General features: G+C 56.7%; 2 protein-coding genes across 2 annotated transcripts; both read right to left on the minus strand.

The window, feature by feature from the left end:
* Positions 1 to 6,634: 6,634 nt before the first annotated feature.
* On the minus strand, positions 6,635 to 8,567 carry LOC112993604 (avidin-like). Its single transcript, XM_064501383.1, has 4 exons — positions 8,451 to 8,567; positions 8,146 to 8,356; positions 7,305 to 7,425; positions 6,635 to 7,175 (listed from the first exon to the last, which is right to left on the minus strand). Exons 1-4 carry the CDS (start codon positions 8,520 to 8,522, stop codon positions 7,130 to 7,132), a joined length of 450 nt encoding a protein of 149 aa, XP_064357453.1. The 5' UTR covers positions 8,523 to 8,567; the 3' UTR covers positions 6,635 to 7,129.
* Positions 8,568 to 15,190: 6,623 nt separating this feature from the next.
* LOC135325086 (avidin-like) lies at positions 15,191 to 22,374 on the minus strand. Its single transcript, XM_064502563.1, has 4 exons — positions 16,516 to 22,374; positions 16,211 to 16,421; positions 15,366 to 15,486; positions 15,191 to 15,236 (listed from the first exon to the last, which is right to left on the minus strand). Exons 1-4 carry the CDS (start codon positions 16,585 to 16,587, stop codon positions 15,191 to 15,193), a joined length of 450 nt encoding a protein of 149 aa, XP_064358633.1. The 5' UTR covers positions 16,588 to 22,374.
* Between the last annotated feature and the right edge of the window lie 96 nt (positions 22,375 to 22,470).

Consider the following 22,470-nt stretch of genomic DNA (forward strand, 5'->3'; position numbering starts at 1 on the left):
TTGCAGAACCTGGGTGTATCCAAAGTTGTGGTTCTTAATGATATGACAGGGCGATTGCATGCAGATGTTTCCAGCAGCTTGTGTGGAGCCAGCTGCTCCTTGCTCGTGTGCCCCCGGGGTGGGGGCCAGCCCGGCCCCCCGGGAGCAGGGCATACCGCTGGCAGCGTGCAGGCTCTCGCTCTGCTGTGTGGCTCACGGTGGCTCCACTACGGACCAAAGTGGTGCTTGCTTAAAGTCTTAGACCCCGATTCCCAGAGAAGAGCGGCTGTTGGGCCGGGGCAAAGCTCTTGGGCCGCCCTGGGGAGGTGGGCATCACTCTCAGGGTGCTGGGACCGCCATGCCGCGGGGTGCTCAGCACCCGGGCAGGGGGATGGGGGCTACCACAGGCTGTGTGCGATACACAACGAGCCCCGATGGACAACCCAAACTGACCCCCTGAGCCAGGGAAAACCCCTTCCAAAGGCTGGCCCCCCAAAACCCTTCCTGCTGCCCCTTTGCCACCCTGCTGCCATCCCCAGCACTTTCTCCTGCAGATAATGCACACAGTGCAATTGCTGTTCAGTACTTAAAGCTTTGCACGCATCGCAAGTGATCAGTGCCGTACAGTGAGTGCCTCGGTCACTCTCAATTACCACAGGTGGTCCAAACCGGGGAACAAATTCTTTCAGCAGCTTTTTCGCTCTTCTGGTAGCGTCATCGCGTTTAGAAGGGTAAGCTTCCACCCAGCTGGAGAACGTGTCAATTATTAGGAGAACACATTCCGGAGTACAACATTTAGGCATTTGCATAAAATCAACTCGTTAGCTAACAAATGGTCCATGGGGCCTGGGCTGAGCTGAAGGGATGGTCTGTTTCCCACGTTGTGGGCTAAACCAACAGGACAAGTACTACACTAGTCATACTACAAAGTATGAATGCGCACTTTTATCTCCTGATGCTATCACTCTGAAACGATGCTCAGCTCTTAATCCTGCTTCTCTTTTACCTACTGCATCTGATGGCGAACCTCATGACTGTAACCTGTTAGGTGACTTATTTTCCTCTCCCTGGCTGCATCCTAAAGGTGTTCCTTTAACGAATCCTGACCTTGTCCTATTTGTGGACAGGTCTTGCTTGCGAGATTCACGTGGTACCTTAGGAGCTGGATTTTCTGCCTGTACTCAAAATCAGGTACTAGAAGCCTTTGCTCTCCCTGGTGGGACACGAGCACAAGTAGCTGAGCTGGCTGCTTGAACTCGCGCCTGGATTCTCACTAAAGGACTCTCTGCTGCAATGTATTTGGTGCCTAGGAATGGCTTTGGAGTTGCTCATGACTCCAGGCAGCTTTGGAAACAAAGGGGACTTCTGACCTCAGCAGGAACTCCTCTTCGTAATGAGCAATACGTAGCAACTCTCTCAGGTGCTTTACAGCTCCCTTTAGCAGTCGCTGTTGTGAAATGCCAAGCTCATGCCTCTTCCCGCGATGATGTTGCCATTGGAAATGCTCTTGCAGCTCAGTCTGCAAGAAATGCAGCCCTTCACAGTCTGCCGTCTGCAAGTGCTATATTTATTCCTTGTCCAAAGATCAGACCTCCTTCTCACGCCTGCAAGACCTTGTGCAGTTGCAGGACAACATCCCTCAAATCAAGAAGGACATTTGGTTGCGGCATCACTGTTCTTTGCACACTGACACTCTTGGGTGCTCCCTGGACGGCTCCCTGGTTGCGCCTCGGAGTCTCTCCTGCCTTACCTTGCTTGCCTGGCCCAAGATTGGCTTGCACCATTCTTTCCCTCAGGTTCACAAGAATAGTGTAGTACTTGTCCTGTTGGTTTAGCCCACAACGTGGGAAACAGACCATCCCTTCAGCTCAGCCCAGGCCCCATGGACCATTTGTTAGCTAACGAGTTGATTTTATGCAAATGCCTAAATGTTGTACTCCGGAATGTGTTCTGCTAATAACTGACACGTTCTCCAGCTGGGTGGAAGCTTACCCTTCTAAACGCGATGACGCTACCAGAAGAGCGAAAAAGCTGCTGAAAGAATTTGTTCCCCGGTTTGGACCACCTGTGGTAATTGAGAGTGACCGAGACACTCATTGTACGGCACTGATCATTTGCGATGCGTGCAAAGCTTTAAGTACTGAACAGCAATTGCACTGTGTGCATCACCCGCAATCAAGGGGGCCTGTGGAATGAAAGAATGCCGATGTGAAGACCTGCATTGCAAAAATGGGTGCAGAAACTAACCTCAAGTGGCCAGAGGCCCTCCCAATCCCACTGATGCATAGCTGAAACACGGCACACTGAAAACATGGACTCTCACCATATCAAATCGTTACGGGAAGGCCTACGCTGCGGCCACCCACACCTCCAGCTGAACCAAGAAAGCTGATGTGAGAAGACTATCAACTGTCCGATTATTGTAGCGAGACCGACTCCGTTTTGCCGGTCGCTGCCATCTTGGGAGCAAGCAGGGGCGAACTCGTGAGCCTTGTGTGCACCCTTGAACCCCGTGGAGCAGCGAGGCCAGACTGGATGGAGCCGGGTGGTAGTTGAAGCGATTACTAGTGGAAAAAACCCCCACTCTCTCAGCTCCTCCCTGTACGTATAGCCAATGAGACGATGACGGACAGCGGCTATACCTCCCGAAAGGATGTCTAGAAGCTGAAAGGAAATTGCTGCGAGTAGAGTTTTCTAGGACAGCTCTGGTGCCCTGACGGCTCCTCCAGGAGCTGGCATCATGTGGCAGGACCACAGGCTGCTGCCCTCAAAGGCCAGGGGCCACCTCAAAGGTGGTTTGGTCCAGGTGGTTGGCACCAGTTTGGTCTGTAGCGGAGCCACCGTGAGCCACATGGCAGAGTGAGGGGGGCCGGGCTGGTCCCCGCCTGGGAGTCAGTCTCGCTACTGTTGATGCTCTTGTGCTTCCACGTTGCCCCCTGGGAGGCTTCTCCAGCCTCGCTCTCCTCCATACTGCATGCTCGTGAGCTCATGGATGTCTCCTTGCTCCTTCTGCAGCGTCTGCAACACTCGTCTGCGGATTCCCTTCATCTCGTGTTGGGATTGACCAGTGGGGAGCGTGGTATTTTTGCGTCACTTGATACATCCTGATGCACAGCCGTGACTAAGCCTTCCAAGAACACGCCGAATTATAATGATCAGAGCTCCTCTAATCACTAATCTTAGAGTCCTCTTCACCATTCACCAACCCATCCTCCTCGGTTAGACACCCGTCGCCTCCAGTCAAGTGGCTGCTCCGCTGTCAGTGTGCGTCGTCCTTGTAGGCCTGCATGGATCTTGGCAAAGTCAGGCTCAACTCTCTGATCCCGCTCCACAGAAAAGCAACAGCTTTCATTCACTAAAGCACAAATTCCTCCTTGAGAAGCTAGCAGAAAGTCCAGGGCAATGCCAGGGCTCTGCCCCACCACCCCACTGAAAGATGGCATTTCCTGATGCAGTGCCTGCAAAGCGTCTAAGGTTGAGTTGTCTATTTGTTGTGTTGGGGTCGAAGTATTAATTTGGTCTTCTCAGGTTGTTCCACACCTAAGCAGGGTATGAAGCATTGAACAACTTGATGGAATCGGGTTAGTCTTTGAACCCAAGGGTTATTGACAGTTCGCAGAGGATCATGGTCGTCTATCCTGAGGCACTTTAATTGCTAAAGCCCTGAACAGTGGACATTTGGGTGCTCCCTGGACGGCTGCCTGGTTGTGCCTCGGAGTCTCACAGGTTCTTTCAAGACCTGAGGTTATATCATGGGGTTTGAGAGGCTGAGGAACTGGAAGTCATATCTGCATTAAAGTGGGGTTCCTGTTCTGATTGCTCGTGCTCAGAAGAGAGGTTGGTGGGGCTGGGTTCTGCAGGTGCTGCTACTCTCTTGCAGTGGGATGCAGGTATCCAAGAGGGCAGTCCTTTGTAGCATACAGCAGGCTTGGGGATTAATAAGATCTGGTAAGATCCCTGCCGTCAGGGCTGGAGAGCGTTCTTTCTCTGGTGTCCTTGCACACATACCCGGTCACCGGGTTGTCAGGGGTGGCAGGGCTCAGCTGCGGGTTCTGGAAGAGCGTCATGCACCTCTGGGTGTATAAACCTAAAACTCTCACTTAGTTTGCTACAGTAATCGGACAGTTGATCGTCCTCTCACGTCAGGTTTCCTGGTTCAGTTGGAGGTGTGGGTGGCTGCAGCGTAGGCCTACCCGTAAGGATTTGATATGGTGAGAGTCCATGTTTTCCATTTGCCGTGTTTCAACTATGCATCAGTGGGATCGGGAGGGCCTCTGGCCACTTGAGGTTAGTTTCTGCACCCATTTTTGCAATGCAGGTCTTCACATCGGCATTCTTTCATTCCACAGGCCCCCTTGATTGCGGGTGATGCACACAGTGCAATTGCTGTTCAGTGCTTAAAGCTTTGCACGCATCGCAAATGATCAGTGCTGTACAGTGAGTGCCTCGGTCACTCTCAATTACCAAAGGTGGTCCAAACCGGGGAACAAATTCTTTCAGCTGCTTTTTCGCTCTTCTGGTAGCATCATCGCGTTTAGAAGGGCAAGCTTCCACCCAGCCGGAGAACGTGTCAATTATTAGCAGAACACATTCCGGAGTACAACACGGTAACCTGCATTGCAAAAATGGGTGCAGAAACTAACCTGAGGCAGTGGGCACGAGGTAGCCAGTGGATGCTGCTGCATTAGTTGGACAGCCATTGACGTACACGTGTTTTCCTGCATATGATTGGCCCCACACTGGTTGGGTACTCGGCCCTCTCCCGTCAGCCACCAGGTTCCGTTATCTACTGTGACTCTATACACGGGTTGGGGAGTTTGGCTTTTCGTTAGCAAGTCTTCCTCTGTCCTGGAACCGTTGGGATGTGACAGAGTCGCTGAGCCGTTGTCAAAGGTACGTAACCCAAACTGGCAATGGGATATATTCATCGTCCCCACAGAAAGGCCTAACATTCACAGCCTGATTCCGGGGGGGACACCAGACGGCGTTGTCATAGGGTGTTACTGAATGGCGATAGAACATGTCCTTGGGAACCGTGGCTGTCTGGGAGTTAGAGAAGTGCCTCAGAATAGACGACCATGATCCCCTGCGACAGAAGCAGACTGTCAATAACCCTTGGGTTCAAAGACTAACCCGATTCCATCAAGTTGTTCAATGCTTCATACCCTGCTTAGGTGTGGAACAACCTGAGAAGGCCAAATTAATACTTTGACCCCAACACAACAAATAGACAACTCAGCCTTAGACACTTTGCAGGCACTGCATCAGGAAATGCCATCTTTTAGTGGGATGGTGGGGCAGAGCCCTGGCATTGCCCTGGACTTTCTGCTAGCTTCTCAAGGAGGAATTTGTGCTTTAGTGAATGAAAGCTGTTGCTTTTCTGTGGAGCGGGATCAGAGAGTTGAGCCTGACTTTGCCAAGATCCATGCAGGCCTACAAGGACGACGCATGCTGACAGCGGAGCAGCCACTTGACTGGAGGCGACGGGTGTCTAACCGAGGAGGATGGGTTGGTGAATGGTGAAGAGGTCTCTAAGATTAGTGATTAGAGGAGCTCTGATCATTATAATTCGGCGTGTTCTTGGAAGGTTTAGTCACGGCTGTGCATCAGGATGTATCAAGTGACGCAAAAATACCACGCTCCCCACTGGTCAATCCCAACACGAGATGAAGGGAATCCGCAGACGAGTGTTGCAGACACTGCAGAAGGAGCAAGGAGACATCCCTGAGCTCACGAGCATGCAGTATGGAGGAGAGCGAGGCTGGAGAAGCCTCCCAGGGGGCAACGTGGAAGCACAAGAGCATCAACAGTAGTGCGACTGACTCCGTTTTGCTGGTCGCTGCCATCTTGGGAGCGAGCAGGGGCGAACTCGTGAGCCTTGTGTGCACCCTTGAACCCCGTGGAGCAGCGAGGCCAGACTGGATGGAGCCGGGTGGTAGTTGAAGCGATTACTAGTGGAAAAAAACCCCACTCTCTCAGCTCCTCCCTGTACGTATAGCCAATGAGACGATGACGGACAGCGGCTATACCTCCCGAAAGGATGTCTAGAAGCCGAAAGGAAATTGCTGCGAGTAGAGTTTTCTAGGACAGCTCTGGTGCCCTGACGGCTCCTCCAGGAGCTGGCATCATGTGGCAGGACCACAGGCTGCTGCCCTCAAAGGCCAGGGACCACCTCAAAGGTAGGAGACCTTTTAAACTTCTGCATCGGGAATCGGAGTGAGGACTGCCTGTAAGCTCCTGGATGATCGCCAGACAAGCGAGGCTTCCTTTTTTTTAACGAGAGCCTGGAGGAGTGAGCGTGAGGGAGGTAAAGTAAGCTCGCTGTAAGAAAGGGGAGCCAAGGAATTCCTGGTTTTGCAAAGAGCAAGGTAAGGCCTGGAAATCCTTTGCTTTGGCATTATTGCAGGCTAAGGAGACGGGACCACCAAGAGCAGGCTTGCTGCCGCAGCAGCTCCCTTAGTCAGCCATGAAGTGGGGGGATACTTTTGGTAGGCTTCACAAGCTACCTGAGCTCTGCCTAGGCACACCTAGGATGGTGCTACGCTCTTGCCAAGCTGGCTTTCAGTGGAGGAAAGCTGTTTGGTTTACAAAGAAATATCCCCGGTGTTTTGGAATTTTGTATTTTAATGCTGACAACTAATCATGGTAACGCAGGGCTTTTAAAAATGGCTTTAATTCTGTAGTTCTAAAATTCTCCTTATGCCGTGTTTGTTGCTAGCCAGAGAGTCTGAAGCGACGCAGTCTTCCACCGGCTTTTCTCAGCTGTTCTTCAGCCATTTCCCGTGCTGTCACTCGGGCTCCCGCTGCCCTCAGGGAGCCCCGCAGAGGGAGGCGTTTCGGCTTCGGCAACACGGAGCCCCCGGCGCTTCCCCGGGCTCCGGCTCCGGCGCCCTTTATAGCGGGGGCTCGGCTGCCAGACGGCGTCTCCCTCCCCCGCCGCGGGGCCGCGGGGGGGTTGGGGGGGCGAAGCGACGGCGGCGCCCGCGGGCGGCTGCGGCGGCTCGGCGGGTGCCGGGCCGGGGGTGGCGCCGTCGGGGGCCGGGACGGCGCGGAGCGACGAGAGCGGGCGGCCGTTTGCAGAAAAGCTTTATTGGGGGCGGGGGGGGTGGAGGGGGCTTCGGCGGCGGGGGGCAGCACCGCCCGCGGCTCCTCACTCCCTGCGCGGCGCCCGGCGGACGAAGACGTTGATGCCGACTCTGCGGGACGGAGCGGGCGGAGCGCGGTCAGGGCAGAGGCGCCCGGCGGCAGCGGGCCCGCAGACGCGGCCGCCGCCGAGGGCCCTGTGCCGGCTCCCGGCCGCGCCGCCCGCTCCGCCCGGGGCTCACCTGGTGGCTTTCCAGTCGTCGCCGAGGCTGCCGACCTGCTCTCGCAGGAGCCACATGGTCTTCAAAATTTCCCTCCCGTCCTTGTCCACGAAGCACTGGCCCACGAAGACGGCGATGGAGTCTGCAGAAGCGGGGGGGAGAGTGCGGAACGGAGGCGTGAGCCGCCCCGTGGGACGTGGGTGAAGCCCGTGCCCCGAAAGCCGCCCCCCCGCGGCCTCTCGCCCGGGCGTCACTGCCCGCTGCGGGCGGGTGGCAGCGGGGAGGCAGCGGGGAGGCAGCGGGTTCGCCCCTGGGTCGCTCCCGGCGCCGCCTCCACACAGCGGGGCTCCGGGGTCGGCCGCTTATCTCTGGGCATCTTGGTGGTGTTTGGAGCAAGGAGGGAGCTCAGGAAACCTGCCCGTGGGTCCCATCGGCCGCGGGGCTTAGGGATGTCGCGGGGGAGGGCAGGGCACCACGGGGGCCATCGCAGGGCAGGGCAGGGGACCACGGGGGACTTCACGGGGAGGACAGCGGACCGTTGCGGACAACTCAGGGGAGGGACTCAACTGTTGGGAACATCACGGGAGAAGGCACAACACCATCGGGGACACCACAAGGGAGAGCAGGGACCGCCAGGGACATTGCAGCAGAGGGCACAACACTGATGGGGACATCGCAAGGGAGGGCAAGGGATGACAGGGGACATTGCAGGGGAGGACAGGGCACTGTTGGGGCCATCGCAGGGAGGGCAGGAGACCGTCAAGGACATCACAAGGGAGGGCAGGGGGCCATTGGGGATATCACAGGGAAGGGCAGGGGATCGCCAGGGACACCACGGGGAGGCTGGGGAAGGGCAAAGCACCTGAGAAACTCCAGTTGACAGTGAAACCGAAGGTGGGCTGGTTGCTGTTGTTCTCACGGTGCTGGGATCCCTGCAGCGGCGAAATCTTGATTTCACTGTTGCCAGCTGTCACGGCTGTGTGGTACGTGCCGGAGAACTCGCCTGCTTCATTCACAGAATTGATGGTCATATTGGAGCCCAGGTCATTGATCCAAAGTCCTGCCAGGACACACTGCAAAGAAGGAATCAGCATGGGGTGCCCGGCACCCAGCCCTAGGGGACAGCCAGCAGTGCCTGGGGCCAGCCTGGCCCGCGGCCGCCTTTACCTTCCGCTCAGCAGAGGAGCTGGGAGTCGCCAGCGCCAGGGCGAGCAGCAGGAGGATGGCAGCCACCTGCATGGTCTCTGCGGCTGGGAGGTGCTGGCTGATGCCCGGGACGTGCTCTTCGCAGGGCTCTGTCCGGGTGCCGGCTCCCCCTCCTTTTTATTGCTGCCGGGGCTCCCGGTGCCAGCTCTGCCCAGGCATTGCATAACCTGGGTGTTTCCAAAGTTGCGGTTCTTAGCGGTACGACAGGGTGATTGCATGCAGATGTTTCCAGCAGCTTGTGTGGAGCCAGCTGCTCCTTGCTCGTGTGCCCCCGGGGCGGGGGCCAGCCCAGCCCCCTGGGAGCAGGGCATACCGCTGGCTGTGTGCAGGCTCTCACTCTGCTGTGTGGCTCACGGTGGCTCCACTACAGACCAAACTGGTGCTTGCTTGAAGTCTTAGACCCCGATTCCCAGAGAAGAGCGGCTGTTGGGCCGGGGCCAGAGCTCTTGGGCTGCGCCGGGGAGGTGGGCATCGCTCTCGGGGTGCTGGGACTGCCACGCTGGAGGGTGCTTAGTGCCCGGGCAGGGGGATGGGGCTACCACAGCCTGTGTGCGATACACACCCGGCCCAGAAGGACACCCCAAACTGACCCCCTGAGCCAGGGAAAACCCCTTCCAAGGGCTGGGCCCCTAAAACCCTGCCTGCTGCCCGTTTTCCACCCTGCTGCCATCCCTGGCACCTTCTCCTGGTCCTCTCCACACACCCACCAGCAGGGCCCTGCACCCCTTGTTACCCAGACGCCCCGTGTGGGTGCCAGGCAGTGTTAGCCCCAACCCAGCCTGGAGATGGGAGCAGCGCAGGCAGCCTGACCCCGCTCCTCGGTGCTGGATACCCTCCCGCAACCCCATCTGGGACCAGGCGTCCTGCAAAGGTTTCCCCAGCCAGCCCAGCATGGCTGTGCATGCCAGCCTGGCCCAGGCGATTTCTGTCAGACAGCAGCACCCCCGTGTAGCCCCCCCGCTCCTGTGGTCAAGCCTGCGTCTTCATCAGCCTGGCCCCAGAGAAGAGCCTCCCTCCTGGCTCTTCCGAGCAAGGTCAGGAATCCTGTTGTAATCCAAACGTGACGTCCAGTTCCTCTTCCTACCTCGGCATTATTGCAGGCTAAAGAGCAGGGACCGCTAAGAGTAGGGCAACATCTGGAAATCCTTTGCCCTGGCATTATTGCAGGCTCAAGAGAAAGGATCCCAGAGGCTTAAAACTCACAGGTAACTTTGGTGTGCACACCTGGTAATATTTATTCAAAACAAAACAAAACAAAACAGGACTGGCATAAGTTGAATGCAAGGACATGTGGTGGGGCTTTGGTCCTTAGCTGCTGGTTACCTCCTCCCCTGCCCTGTCTCCGGCTCCAGCAGAAACCTCCCTGGCGTCTGTTTGTTAAAGACTCCAACCTCAGGCAACATGGTGGGCTCGGGCGAGACATCACAACCAGGAGGACCCCTTGTGCGTCTGGTCTCTTTTCCCTTTATTCCCTGCTTTTACTGTCGGGCTGGATACTCAGCTCGGCAGCAGAGACCACAGGCTGACGTCAATTCAGGGGCACAGGTCCCTTCTGACTTTCCTTTGTCTCCGACATGACTGAAAATGGGAACTAGAGAGTTGAAGGAAACCCCCAAGGAGATTCCAGCATGTGACATATATTTACATAGGTGCTATTCTCTCAAACCCTGCAAGTATTTAAGCAAATGAAATGTCTGGGCCAGCTGCATGGAGCCGCAACCTTGTCGAACTGCTCCAGTTCCACGCTTGATCCTGCACCACGCCTGACTTTGTGACGGCTGGTTTGCCCCCTGTCCACTCTCGGCTGCTGCAGCAGCTCTCTCAGTCAGCAAGGCTGACGGTGTTGTTCTTGGCCACCCCCTTACTGTCTCAGTCCTGCGTTCAGTTGCTGCCTTGTTGTTGCGAAGCAAAACTCAATATTTTTCCAACGCACAACTGACAAAGTATGAATGCGCACTTTTATCTCCTGATGCTATCACTCTGAAATGATGCTCAGCTCTTAATCCTGCTTCTCTTTTACCTACTGCATCTGATGGCGAACCTCATGACTGTAACCTGTTAGGTGACTTATTTTCCTCTCCCTGGCTGCATCCTAAAGGTGTTCCTTTAACGAATCCTGACCTTGTCCTATTTGTGGACTGCTTGCGAGATTCATGTGGTACCTTAGTAGCTGGATTTTCTGCCTGTACTCAAAATCAGGTACTAGAAGCCTTTGCTCTCCCCGGTGGGACACGAGCACAAGTAGCTGAACTGGCTGCTTGAACTCGCGCCTGGATTCTCACTAAAGGACTCTCTGCTGCAATGTATTTGGTGCCTAGGAATGGCTTTGGAGTTGCTCATGACTCCAGACAGCTTTGGAAACAAGGGGGACTTCTGACCTCAGCAGGAACTCCTCTTCGTAATGAGCAATACGTAGCAACTCTGCAACTCTCTCAGGTGCTTTACAGCTCCCTTTAGCAGTCGCTATTGTGAAATGCCAAGCTCATGCCTCTTCCCGCGATGATGTTGCCATTGGAAATGCTCTTGCAGCTCAGTCTGCAAGAAATGCAGCCCTTCACAGTCCGCCGTCTGCAAGTGCTATATTTATTCCTTGTCCAAAGATCAGACCTCCTTCTCATGCCTGTAAGACCTTGTGCAGTTGCAGGACAACATCCCTCAAATCAAGAAGGACATTTGGTTGCGGCATCACTGTTCTTTGCTCACTGACACTCTTGGGCGCTCCCTGGACGGCTCCCTGGTTGCGCCTCGGAGTCTCTCCTGCCTTACCTTGCTTGCCTGGCCCAAGATTGGCTTGCACCATTCTTTCCCTCAGGTTCACAAGAATAGTGTAGTACTTGTCCTGTTGGTTTAGCCCACAACGTGGGAAACAGACCATCCCTTCAGCTCAGCCCAGGCCCCATGGACCATTTGTTAGCTAACGAGTTGATTTTATGCAAATGCCTAAATGTTGTACTCCGGAATGTGTTCTGCTAATAATTGACACGTTCTCCAGCTGGGTGGAAGCTTGCCCTTCTAAACGCGATGACGCTACCAGAAGAGCGAAAAAGCAGCTGAAAGAATTTGTTCCCCAGTTTGGACCACCTGTGGTAATTGAGAGTGACCGAGGCACTCATTGTACAGCACTGATCATTTGCGATGCGTGCAAAGCTTTAAGTACTGAACAGCAATTGCACTGTGTGCATCACCCGCAATCAAGGGGGCCTGTGGAATGAAAGAATGCCGATGTGAAGACCTGCATTGCAAAAATGGGTGCAGAAACTAACCTCAAGTGGCCAGAGGCCCTCCCGATCCCACTGATGCATAGTTGAAACACGGCAAATGGAAAACATGGACTCTCACCATATCAAATCCTTACGGGAAGGCCTACGCTGCAGCCACCCACACCTCCAACTGAACCAGGAAACCTGATGTGAGAGGACGATCAACTGTCCGATTACTGTAGCAAACTAAGTGAGAGTTTTAGGTTTATACACCCAGAGGTGCATGACACTCTTCCAGAACCCGCAGCTGAGCCCTGCCACCCCTGACAACCCGGTGACCGGGTATGTGTGCAAGGACACCAGAGAAAGAACACTCTCCAGCCCTGACGGCAGGGATCTTACCAGATCTTATTAATCCCCAAGCCTGCTGTATGCTACAAAGGACTGCCCTCTTGGATACCTGCGTCCCACTGCAAGAGAGTAGCAGCACCTGCAGAACCCAGCCCCACCAACCTCTCTTCTGAGCACGAGCAATCAGATCAGGAACCCCACTGTAATCCAGATATGACTTCCAGTTCCTCAGCCTCTCAAACCCCATGATATAACCTCAGGTCTTCAAAGAACCTGTGAGTCCTCTTCACATTGTTGCAGGCAAGAGCGAGCCACGGAGTAGCATGCCCTTTGAAAGAGCGTGTGTCTTGGCGGTGTCTGCGGTCCCTGCTATTGCACTGCGTAAAGTCTAAATGGTGCCCGTTGTGAAGAGGTGGCGACTTTTGGTAGGCTTCACAATCTACCTGAGCTCCACCTCAGCACACCTAGGATGGTATGACAACATGGTGGTCTGATGGATGCAAGGGCTGGCCGAGCGCACAAACCAGTCACAAGGTTGGTTCTGCGCTCATGCTCCTCTCGGCGCCCCTGGGGAGATGCCAGCCCTCGCATTCCCCGATAATAACAGCTGGAGGCAGAAGTTTCATGACACGCACAGCTTCTCTAACTCCCAGACAGCCACGGTTCCCAAGGACATGTTCTATCGCCATTCAGTAACACCCTATGACAACGCCGTCTGGTGTCCCCCCCGGAGTCAGGCTGTGAATGTTAGGCCTTTCTGTGGGAACGATGAATATATCCCATTGCCAGTTTGGGTTACGTACCTTTGACAACGGCTCAGCGACTCTGTCACATCCCAACGGTTCCAGGACAGAGGAAGACTTGCTAACGAAAAGCCAAACTCCCCAACCCGTGTATAGAGTCACAGTAGATAACGGAACCTGGTGGCTGACGGGAGAGGGCCGAGTACCCAACCAGTGTGGAGCCAGTCGTATGCAGGAAAACACGTGTACGTCAACGGCTGTCCAACTAATGCGGCAGCATCCACTGGCTACCTCGTGCCCACTGTTCAGGGCTTTAGCAATTAAAGTGCCTCAGAATAGACGACCATGATCCCCTGCGACAGAAGCGAACTGTCAATGACCCTTGGGTTCAAAGACTAACCCGATTCCATCAAGTTGTTCAATGCTTCATACCCTGCTTAGGTGTGGAACAACCTGAGAAGACCAAATTAATACTTCGACCCCAGCACAACTCAGCCTTAGACGCTTTGCAGGCACTGCATCAGGAAATGCCATCTTTTAGTGGGGTGGTGGGGCAGAGCCCTGGCATTGCCCTGGACTTTCTGCTAGCTTCTCAAGGAGGAATTTGTGCTTTAGTGAATGAAAGCTGTTGCTTTTCTGTGGAGCGGGATCAGAGAGTTGAGCCTGACTTTGCCAAGATCCATGCAGGCCTACAAGGACGACGCATGCTGACAGCGGAGCAGCCACTTGACTGGAGGCGACGGGTGTCTAACCGAGGAGGATGGGTTGGTGAATGGTGAAGAGGTCTCTAAGATTAGTGATTAGAGGAGCTCTGATCATTATAATTCGGCGTGTTCTTGGAAGGTTTAGTCACGGCTGTGCATCAGGATGTATCAAGTGACGCAAAAATACCACGCTCCCCACTGGTCAATCCCAACACGAAATGAAGGGAATCCGCAGACGAGTGTTGCAGACGCTGCAGAAGGAGCAAGGAGACATCCCTGAGCTCACGAGCATGCAGTATGGAGGAGAGCGAGGCTGGAGAAGCCTCCCAGGGGGCAATGTGGAAGCACAGGAGTATCAACAGTAGTGCGACTGACTCCGTTTTGCCGGTCGCTGCCATCTTGGGAGCAAGCAGGGGCGAACTCGTGAGCCTTGTGTGCACCCTTGAACCCCGTGGAGCAGCGAGGCCAGACTGGATGGAGCCGGGTGGTAGTTGAAGCGGTCGCTAGTGGAAAAAAACCCCTCTCTCTCAGCTCCTCCCTGTACGTATAGCCAATGAGACGATGACGGACAGCGGCTATACCTCCCGAAAGGATGTCTAGAAGCCGAAAGGAAATTGCTGCGAGTAGAGTTTTCTAGGACAGCTCTGGTGCCCTGACGGCTCCTCCAGGAGCTGGCATCATGTGGCAGGACCACAGGCTGCTGCCCTCAAAGGCCAGGGGCCACCTCAAAGGTAGGAGACCTTTTAAACTTCTGCATCGGGAACTGGAGTGAGGACTGCCTGTAAGCTCCCAGGTGCTCACCAGACAAGCGAGGCTTCCTTTTTTTTTAACGAGAGCCTGGAGGAGTGAGCGTGAGGGAGGTAAAGTAAGCTCGCTGTAAGAAAGGGGAGCCAAGGAATTCCTGGTTTTGCAAAGAGCAAGGTAAGGCCTGGAAATCCTTTGCTTTGGCATTATTGCAGGCTAAGGAGACGGGACCACCAAGAGCAGGCTTGCTGCCGCAGCAGCTCCCTTAGTCAGTCATGAAGCAGGGGGATACTTTTGGTAGGCTTCACAAGCTACCTGAGCTCCGCCTAGGCACACCTAGGATGGTGCTATGCTCTTGCCAAGCTGGCTTTCAGTGGAGGAAAGCTGTTTGGTTTACAAAGAAATATCCCCGGTGTTTTGGAATTTTGTATTTTAATGCTGACAACTAATCATGGTAACGCAGGGCTTTTAAAAATGGCTTTAATTCTGTAGTTCTAAAATTCTCCTTATGCCGTGTTTCTTGCTAGCCAGAGAGTCTGAAGCGACGCAGTCTTCCACCGGCTTTTCTCAGCTGTTCTTCAGCCATTTCCCGTGCTGTCACTCAGGCTCCCGCTGCCCTCAGGGAGCCCCGCAGAGGGAGGCGTTTCGGCTTCGGCAACACGGAGCCCCCGGCGCTTCCCCGGGCTCCGGCTCCGGCGCCCTTTGTGGCGGGGGCTCGGCTGCCAGACGGCGTCTCCCTCCCCCGCCGCGGGGCCGCGGGGGGGTTGGGGGGGCGAAGAGACGGCGGCGCCCGCGGGCGGCTGCGGCGGCTCGGCGGGTGCCGGGCCGGGGGTGGCGCCGTCGGGGGCCGGGACGGCGCGGAGCGACGAGAGCGGGCGGCCGTTTGCAGCAAAGCTTTATTGGGGGCGGGGGGGGTGGAGGGGGCTCCGGCGGCGGGGGGCAGCACCGCCCGCGGCTCCTCACTCCCTGCGCGGCGCCCGGCGGACGAAGACGTTGACGCCGACTCTGCGGGACGGGGCGGGCGGAGCGCGGTCAGGGCAGAGGCGCCCGGCGGCAGCGGGCCCGCAGACGCGGCCGCCGCCGAGGGCCCTGCGCCGGCTCCCGGCCGCGCCACCCGCTCCGCCCGGGGCTCACCTGGTGGCTTCCCAGTCGTCGCCGAGGCTGCCGACCTGCTCTCGCAGGAGCCACACGGTCTTCAAAATTTCCTCCCCGTGCTTGTCCACGAAGCACTGGCCCACGAAGACGGCGACGGAGTCTGCAGAAGCGGGGGGAGAGTGCGGAACGGAGGCGTGAGCCGCCCCGTGGGACGGGGGCGAAGCCCGTGCCCCGAAAGCCGCCCCTCCGCGGCCTCTCGCCCGGGCGTCGCTGCCCGCTGCGGGCGGGTGGCAGCGGGGAGGCAGCGGGGAGGCAGCGGGTTCGCCCCCGGGTCGCTCCCGGCGCCGCCTCCACACAGCGGGGCTCCGGGGTCGGCCGCTTATCTCTGGGCATCTTGGTGGCGTTTGGAGCAAGGAGGGAGCTCAGGAGACCTGCCCGCGGGTCCCATCGGCCGCGGCGCTTAGGGATGTCGCGGGGGAGGGCAGAGCACCACGGGGGCCATCGCAGGGCAGGGCAGGGCAGGGGACCACGGGGGACTTCACGGGGAGGACAGCGGACCGTTGCGGACAACTCAGGGGAGGGACTCAACTGTTGGGAACATCATGGGAGAAGGCACAACACCATCGGGGACACCACAAGGGAGAGCAGGGACCGCCAGGGACATTGCAGCAGAGGGCACAACACTGATGGGGACATCGCAAGGGAGGGCAAGGGATGACAGGGGACATTGCAGGGGAGGACAGGGCACTGTTGGGGCCATTGCAGGGAGGGCAGGAGACCATCAAGGACATCACAAGGGAGGGCAGGGGGCCATTGGGGATATCACAGGGAAGGGCAGGGGATCGCCAGGGACACCACGGGGAGGCTGGGGAAGGGCAAAGCACCTGAGAAACTCCAGTTGACAGTGAAACCGAAGGTGGGCTGGTTGCTGTTGTTCTCACGGTGCTGGAATCCCTGCAGCGGCGAAATCTTGATTTCGCCATTGCCGATTGTCACGGCCGTGTGGTACGTGCCGGAGAACTCTCCTGCTTCATTCACAGAATTGATGGTCATATTGGAGCCCAGGTCATTGATCCAAAAGCCTGTCAGGACACACTGCAAAGAAGGAATCAGCATGGGGTGCCCGGCACCCAGCCCTAGGGGACAGCCAGCAGTGCCTGGGGCCGGTCCGGTCCACAGCCACCTTTACCTTCCGCTCAGCAGAGGAGCTGGGAGTCACCAGCGCCAGGGCGAGCAGCAGGAGGACGGCAGCCACCTGCATGGTCTCTGCGGCTGGGAGGTGCTGGCTGATGCCCAGGACGTGCTCCTCGCAGGGCTCTGTCCGGGTGCCGGCTCCCCCTCCTTTTTATTGCTGCAGGGGCTCCCGGTGCCAGCTCTGCCCAGGCATTGTATAACCTGGGTGTTTCCAAAGCTGTGGTTCTTAGCGATAGGACAGGGCGATTGCATGCAGATGTTTCCAGCAGCTTGTGTGGAGCCAGCTGCTCCTTGCTCGTGTGCCCCCAGGGCAGGGGCCAGCCCAGCAACCCGGGAGCAGGGCATACCGCTGGCAGCGCGCAGGCTCTCGCTCTGCCGTGTGGCTCATGGTGGCTCCACTACGGACCAAAGTGGTGCCTGCTTAAAGTCTTAGACCCCGATTCCCAGAGAAGAGCGGCTGTTGGGCCGGGGCCAGAGCTCTTGGGCCGCGCTGGGGAGGTGGGCATCGCTCTCGGGGTGCTGGGACTGCCACGCTGGAGGGTGCTGAGCGCCCGGGCAGGGGGATGGGGCTACCACAGGCTGCCTTTTCTGCCTCCCATGGTTTCCCCAGTGCCGCTGGCTCACGAGGTGGCTCGAGCCCCTCTGGGCTGTACAGCCACCGCCGCGTGGGGGGCGCACGGCTGCCCTCCGCCCGCCCGGACCTCGTGCACATGCCCGTCCCAGCCCAGTGCCCGGCAGGGGAAGAGGCAGCCCTGGCATGGCACGGGACCTCGCGTCCCTCGTTGCTCCAGCCGCGCAGTGCCTGCGGCTCCCGCAGAGCTGGGGGCTCCCCAGCCCCAGCTCTGCAGGCGGGGCAACGCCTGTGGCAGAGAGCATATTTTCGGCTGGATGAGCACCCCGCGGGGTGCTTTCTGCAGCCAGCCGGGAGGCGAGGAGACGCCCCTGCTTGGGTCCCCGCCAGCCGGGAGCTTTTCCACAGGCCGAGCGGGCACCACCCCGTCAAACAGGCAGCCGGGCCTCTCTGAGGGCTTGGCGCCAGCTCCTCGCCAAGGCCGGGCGGAAAGGAGGCCTCTGGCCCTCTCACGTGCCTAACGCCCCGAGCAGCCCCAGCTGATGGGCCAGGAGGCCCTTTCCTGCAGGGCTCGGCTCTATTTCCCCCCCTCCTGCCCACATTCCCGCGGTCGGCCCCACGCGAGCAGCGGTGCCTGCGGTTGGCCGCCGAGCTGCCGACAAACCGCCCAGTCTCTTCGCTTGCCCTGGTTTGAAATCAGGGCTTGTTACGCTCCTGACAAGCTGACTTTTATTGGTGGAGAGCTATTTTGTTTGCAAAAAAACAAACATTCCCCAAATATCTTGCGCGTCGGATTTTAACGCCGACAACAAACCATGTTTACACAGGGATTTTTAAATAACTTCAATTCGGTATTTATAAAATTGACCTTATGTTGTACTGGTTGCTAGCCAGACAGGCTGAGGTGACTTGGTTCACACTCGATTTTCTTACCCATTCCTTAACAGTTTTCAAGGTGGCCTCTTAAAAATAGGTTTAATTCCCTCGTCATCATGCCAAGGGCTCATTTAGACCTGTTTATCAGAAAACATTATTTTTCTTAAAATGGAAAGAGCAAACTTCTTATAATAGCTCAGAAGTGCTTTTCGGTTTTTAGGTGCCTTTTAATCTAATCCCGAGCCCCAGCATCTCTCTGGTAGTAAAACCCATTCCCTCGCACTGCTCATCGCTACCTGGGCTTTTAAAACATTGTATTTCTGCTCCCACTTACCTAAACGCTTCCTTTTTCTCCAAGCATTAAGCTCCTCCAGAGCCCCCCAAGTCCCCCGCAGCTTCATGCTGTGCTTTTCTCTGCTTTGGGGCAGCCAACTCTGCTCCAACGTCCCGCTGGGGCTTCGGCTCCGTGGCACATTTCTCAACAGCTTTCTGGCTCCCGGCCCCTCTGCGAGAGCCGCCACATCTCGCCGCCCCTTCTGGGCTGCAGGAGCTCTGCTCTGCGTGGCCCCCACTGCTGGCGGCAAGCTCGCGCCGAGGGGGAATTCCCACGCGGATATTTGCCTTTCTCTGTTTTAGGAATTTACGTCAAGGTATGTTTTCTCACTGCAGCCGCCTTGTTTACTTTGGCCATGGTGGCTGGCGCGCGCGCGAGCAGGTTTGCTGCCGGGAGGCACCGCGCGCTGCCCTGGCTCAAATGCAGCCGTCGAGGCTGCCGGTGAGCACGCAGAGGGGCCTGGGTGAAGCTCGGAGGTTGCCCGAGCGGGCGCAGGGCTGCGACCGAACGCGTGGCTCGTTCGCAGCTGTAGGTGTATTTCAGCATGGCACAAACACCGTCGATGGTATCCGCCTGCAATCATTTTATGTTGCACGCTTAAAAACCTTTAGCCTAGCGGCACGTCTTGTGGGTGCAAGGATCAGAGCAGCCTTCAGAGGAGCCCGTTCCTCCAGCGGTCTCGGCTGGAGCTCTCGCAAAGGGGAAGCAAAAACAAAACAAGGCAGCCACCGGCGGAGGCCCTTAGCGCTTGCATGCCCAGGTGATGCTCCCAAGGTTAGCCACAGGAGTGGCTCCCAGCCCTTCAGCCCCGCGACGGTCTCTGCAGCACATGTATGAGCACGCGCAGAGCGGGGATGGAGCAAGGGGGAGCGGAACGCCAGGGGAGAAGCTTTCGACTGGGGGCTGAAGTAGTTAAAAGCTGAAAGACCTGGGGCATAAGCATGTATATATGAGCATTTGAGAAACGGATCAGGAAAAATCAAACATAATTAACTCCATCCCAGCTTAACTTTGAAGAAAGGTAGTATAGATAAATGTTAGAGGACAACTATTTGCCTTGTAAATAAAGACTAATCGTCATCCCAATATATAGAAGCATCCATACACACTTCCAAAAGTTAACCCTATAATGCACGATTTTACATGACATGTGCTATAAGCTAAAAAGAAAACAGTAGGAATATCCAGTGATAGAGTAACGAGACTGAGCATCCCAACCTTTGAAAGAAACTTTCTGTGCAAGCTGTCACGAAGGGTTAAGGAACTATGCTGGGGGTCTCTGCAGTAAAACAGAGGGTGTTAAGGAAAGGCGATGGTTTTGACAACAGTGTTTGTTCTTTGCCTGCTGGATCAGAATGTAACTGTGTTTTGGTGACTGATGTAAAGTAAACTGTGTGTCTCGTAAAGAAAAGAGGGATGAAATAGTGGAGCTAAAAGGCTGTCACTCAGACTCCTGCCACCTTCAGAAACTCCTGGAGAGGGAGGTGTTTCAGCTTAGGTAACAGATGCATCAGGTTAGAGGAAAACCCGGGGTCCGCCGCACTCCTCCAGCCTTGCTTTTGCCCGGTGGGAGCTGCAGGCGCCTCTGCTGCACTGGCTGCTAGCACAGGGCCAGGGAGGCTGTGCTGGTTACCAGTCCTGCGGGTGCCGTCGCTGGACGGCCCTCTTCGCCCCCACCTCCGCTGCAGAGCTCATGGAGGTACACATAGGTTGTTTTGAAGCTCACAGGAGTGTTGCGGATTGCAAACCACCACCAGCTGGGACAAGGCTGGAAATTCCAGGAAAACTAATTTTTAGCGCGTAGTTAATGGAAACAGCTAAGGGAGAGGGTAGGATCTCCACCTCCCAGGGCAGCGGAAACACTGAGCTCAGCTCACATGGGCTCCTCCCTGGTAGTGCCCAGCGATTGCACAACTCCAGGCTGGGAAATGCAGTTTACTGTGCCGGGAAGAGCCCTAGTCTTCCAGCTTCCCCTCTCTGCCAAAGCCCCTTGAGACCCGGCCAGCGCCCCTACAGGCACCAGGGCATCGGCCCAGCGAGCCCCACCAAGCACCTCCTTGGGTCTGGTGGATCTCCATGTCCCCTTCCTGCAGGGACGGGAGGTCAGGGAGCCTTCCCCACCACCACCGCCTGGGTCCCAGCACCCGCTGCTGGGCTCCGGCTGTCCCCACAGACCTGTGGCTGAGCAGCCTGGCACAGCACACCGAGACCACCACAACCAGGAGCTCTCTGGGCCAGCAGAGACCTGCCCAGGTTCCCCCTGGGGACAGGGAGCATGATGCCCAGGTGACACCCTTGACCCCAGGGGAGCGCCGCTGCCCCGCTCTGCCAGCTGCAGCTTCGCAGGGGGCGCAGGGGCTTTGCAAGCCCCATGCCCAGCAGCAGTGAGAGCCCTCTGCTCCCCACAACCCCTGCATAACACTCGGCTCCAAGCCATGGCCTCCCGCCATGCACAGGCAATCCCAAAGCCAAGAAAATACAATACGGGCTGGTTGGAGTGGGCCGTGCCCGCCGAGACCTGCCCCGATAACATTATTTCTCAGCCTACACGGATGCAGGAACTCTCTCTGAGGGAGCAGAGGGGAAGAAAAGGCCATTCATTGCCACGCTGGCAGCGCTGGGTCAGCGCCAGCCCGGCAATGCCCTGCGTGCAAGGGCAACCCTCTGCGGGAGCTCCCGGGGGGGACCAAAGCTGCACCGCAGGCGCTTGGAGCCTCTCACCAGGGCTGAGGGCCGCAGCTGCCCTAGCGCAGATGCTGTGCGCCAGCCAGCAGCATGGCCTTGGCCTGGCTCGGGTGGGGACACGACCAGGTCAACCATCGACAGCCTAGAGACCACACCGTTTTTGGGGATTGACGGCAACAGCCTGGCAGAGGCAGCCTGCAGGTCACAGCAGCTCCAGCCACCTGGAGGCCAGCCAGGTGCTGGGAAGTCTCACGCTCTCCCCACTGCCCTGTCGAGGGGAAGATAAGATGGGCACAAAGAAAAGGACATTTAAAGATTAATGGACAGCACTAAAAACAAGCAGCACTCGTGACTAATTTGCAGGGAGCAACTAAACCAGGCAGAAACAAGGAGAGGGAGGTGGCAGGCACAGGAAGAGGATGGAGGCCAGCCAGGCCAGGGGCACAGAAAAGGGCCAAGTACCAGCTGTTCTACCCCCAGCCCCTTCTCTCTTTTGGGAAAAAGCATCACTCACTACCACCTGCCCCGAGTCCTTTTCCAAGGAGGGATGTGCATAAGGGGAGTCGCTGCCTTGCCTTTTTCAGGGGGCAGGCTCCCTCACCCCTCGGGGCATGCAGCCAGCAGCTCAAAGGTCCTCTTCAACCAGGGCCAAGGCAGTGCCCCTGCCTCGTTGCCTTGGAGCCGTAAGCCAACCTGAGCAGACTTCCCCATCCCCCTGCAGCCATGGGGAACAGCCAAGCCTTTCAGCATTTCACACAAGCTTGCGTAAATGCTGGCGCTTGCACTCCCCGAGGTGGTTATGCCACAGTGCACAGGGCCTGTGTTCGGCCTCCTGCTTCAGCTGGTACCAAGACCCAAAGCAGCCCCTGGGGTAAGGGGAGGAGCAGGGCTCCATCCCACACCTACTTTGTCCCTTGGTAACAAAATTAAGAAGTTACCATCTGTCCCAGAGATAACAGGCTAAACAAATGAGGCCACCTACCTGAAACCAGATAGGTACAGCCTCCTTGCTTCCCCTGCACTGCAGCAGACTGTTTGCAGAGAAATAGGAAAATTAAGGAGTGCAGGAGCAAAGCCCGTGGCACTAGGAACCAGTCACCATCAAGAGCTACCTCCAGGACACTGCAGACTCCCAAGCAGCCACAGAGAACAGCCCTGCCTGGCTGAGGAGGGGACAAGCTAAATGCTAGTGGCATTTTTGCTATTAATACCAGTGTCTTTACCTTCACAAGACTTGCAACTACACTGGAGTAGAGAACAAGGGACATGCCTCAGACTGCTCTCTAGGACCTCAATGCAATTGCAGCTGGATGGAAGGTGTTTTTTGCTCCTCTCGCAAACCTGCCAGCCAAAAACCCTATGATGACAAGCCTGTAGTTAAGTCCTGACATACATCACAAACCATTCACATAGGCCTCTGCACAAACCAGCTAAGGTTAGGACAAGCTTTGAAGGAAAAGGGACAACAATATAGGTTCATGCAC

This window comes from Dromaius novaehollandiae, chromosome Z, assembly GCF_036370855.1.
Source record: "Dromaius novaehollandiae isolate bDroNov1 chromosome Z, bDroNov1.hap1, whole genome shotgun sequence".
NCBI lineage: Eukaryota > Metazoa > Chordata > Aves > Casuariiformes > Dromaiidae > Dromaius > Dromaius novaehollandiae.

Bases quoted from the DNA above. Each gene is read 5' to 3' on its own strand.
- LOC112993604 (XM_064501383.1), bottom strand. From the start codon at position 8,522: ATGCAGGTGGCTGCCATCCTCCTGCTGCTCGCCCTGGCGCTGGCGACT. The intron at 7,426-8,145 runs GTGCTTTGCCCT...CCGCTTCTGCAG, and splicing joins TGTCAACTGGAGTTTCTCAG to ACTCCATCGCCGTCTTCGTG. The intron at 7,176-7,304 runs GTGAGCCCCGGG...TCCGTCCCGCAG, and splicing joins GACGACTGGAAAGCCACCAG to AGTCGGCATCAACGTCTTCG.
- LOC135325086 (XM_064502563.1), bottom strand. From the start codon at position 16,587: ATGCAGGTGGCTGCCGTCCTCCTGCTGCTCGCCCTGGCGCTGGTGACT. The intron at 15,487-16,210 runs GTGCTTTGCCCT...CCGCTTCTGCAG, and splicing joins TGTCAACTGGAGTTTCTCAG to ACTCCGTCGCCGTCTTCGTG. The intron at 15,237-15,365 runs GTGAGCCCCGGG...CCCGTCCCGCAG, and splicing joins GACGACTGGGAAGCCACCAG to AGTCGGCGTCAACGTCTTCG.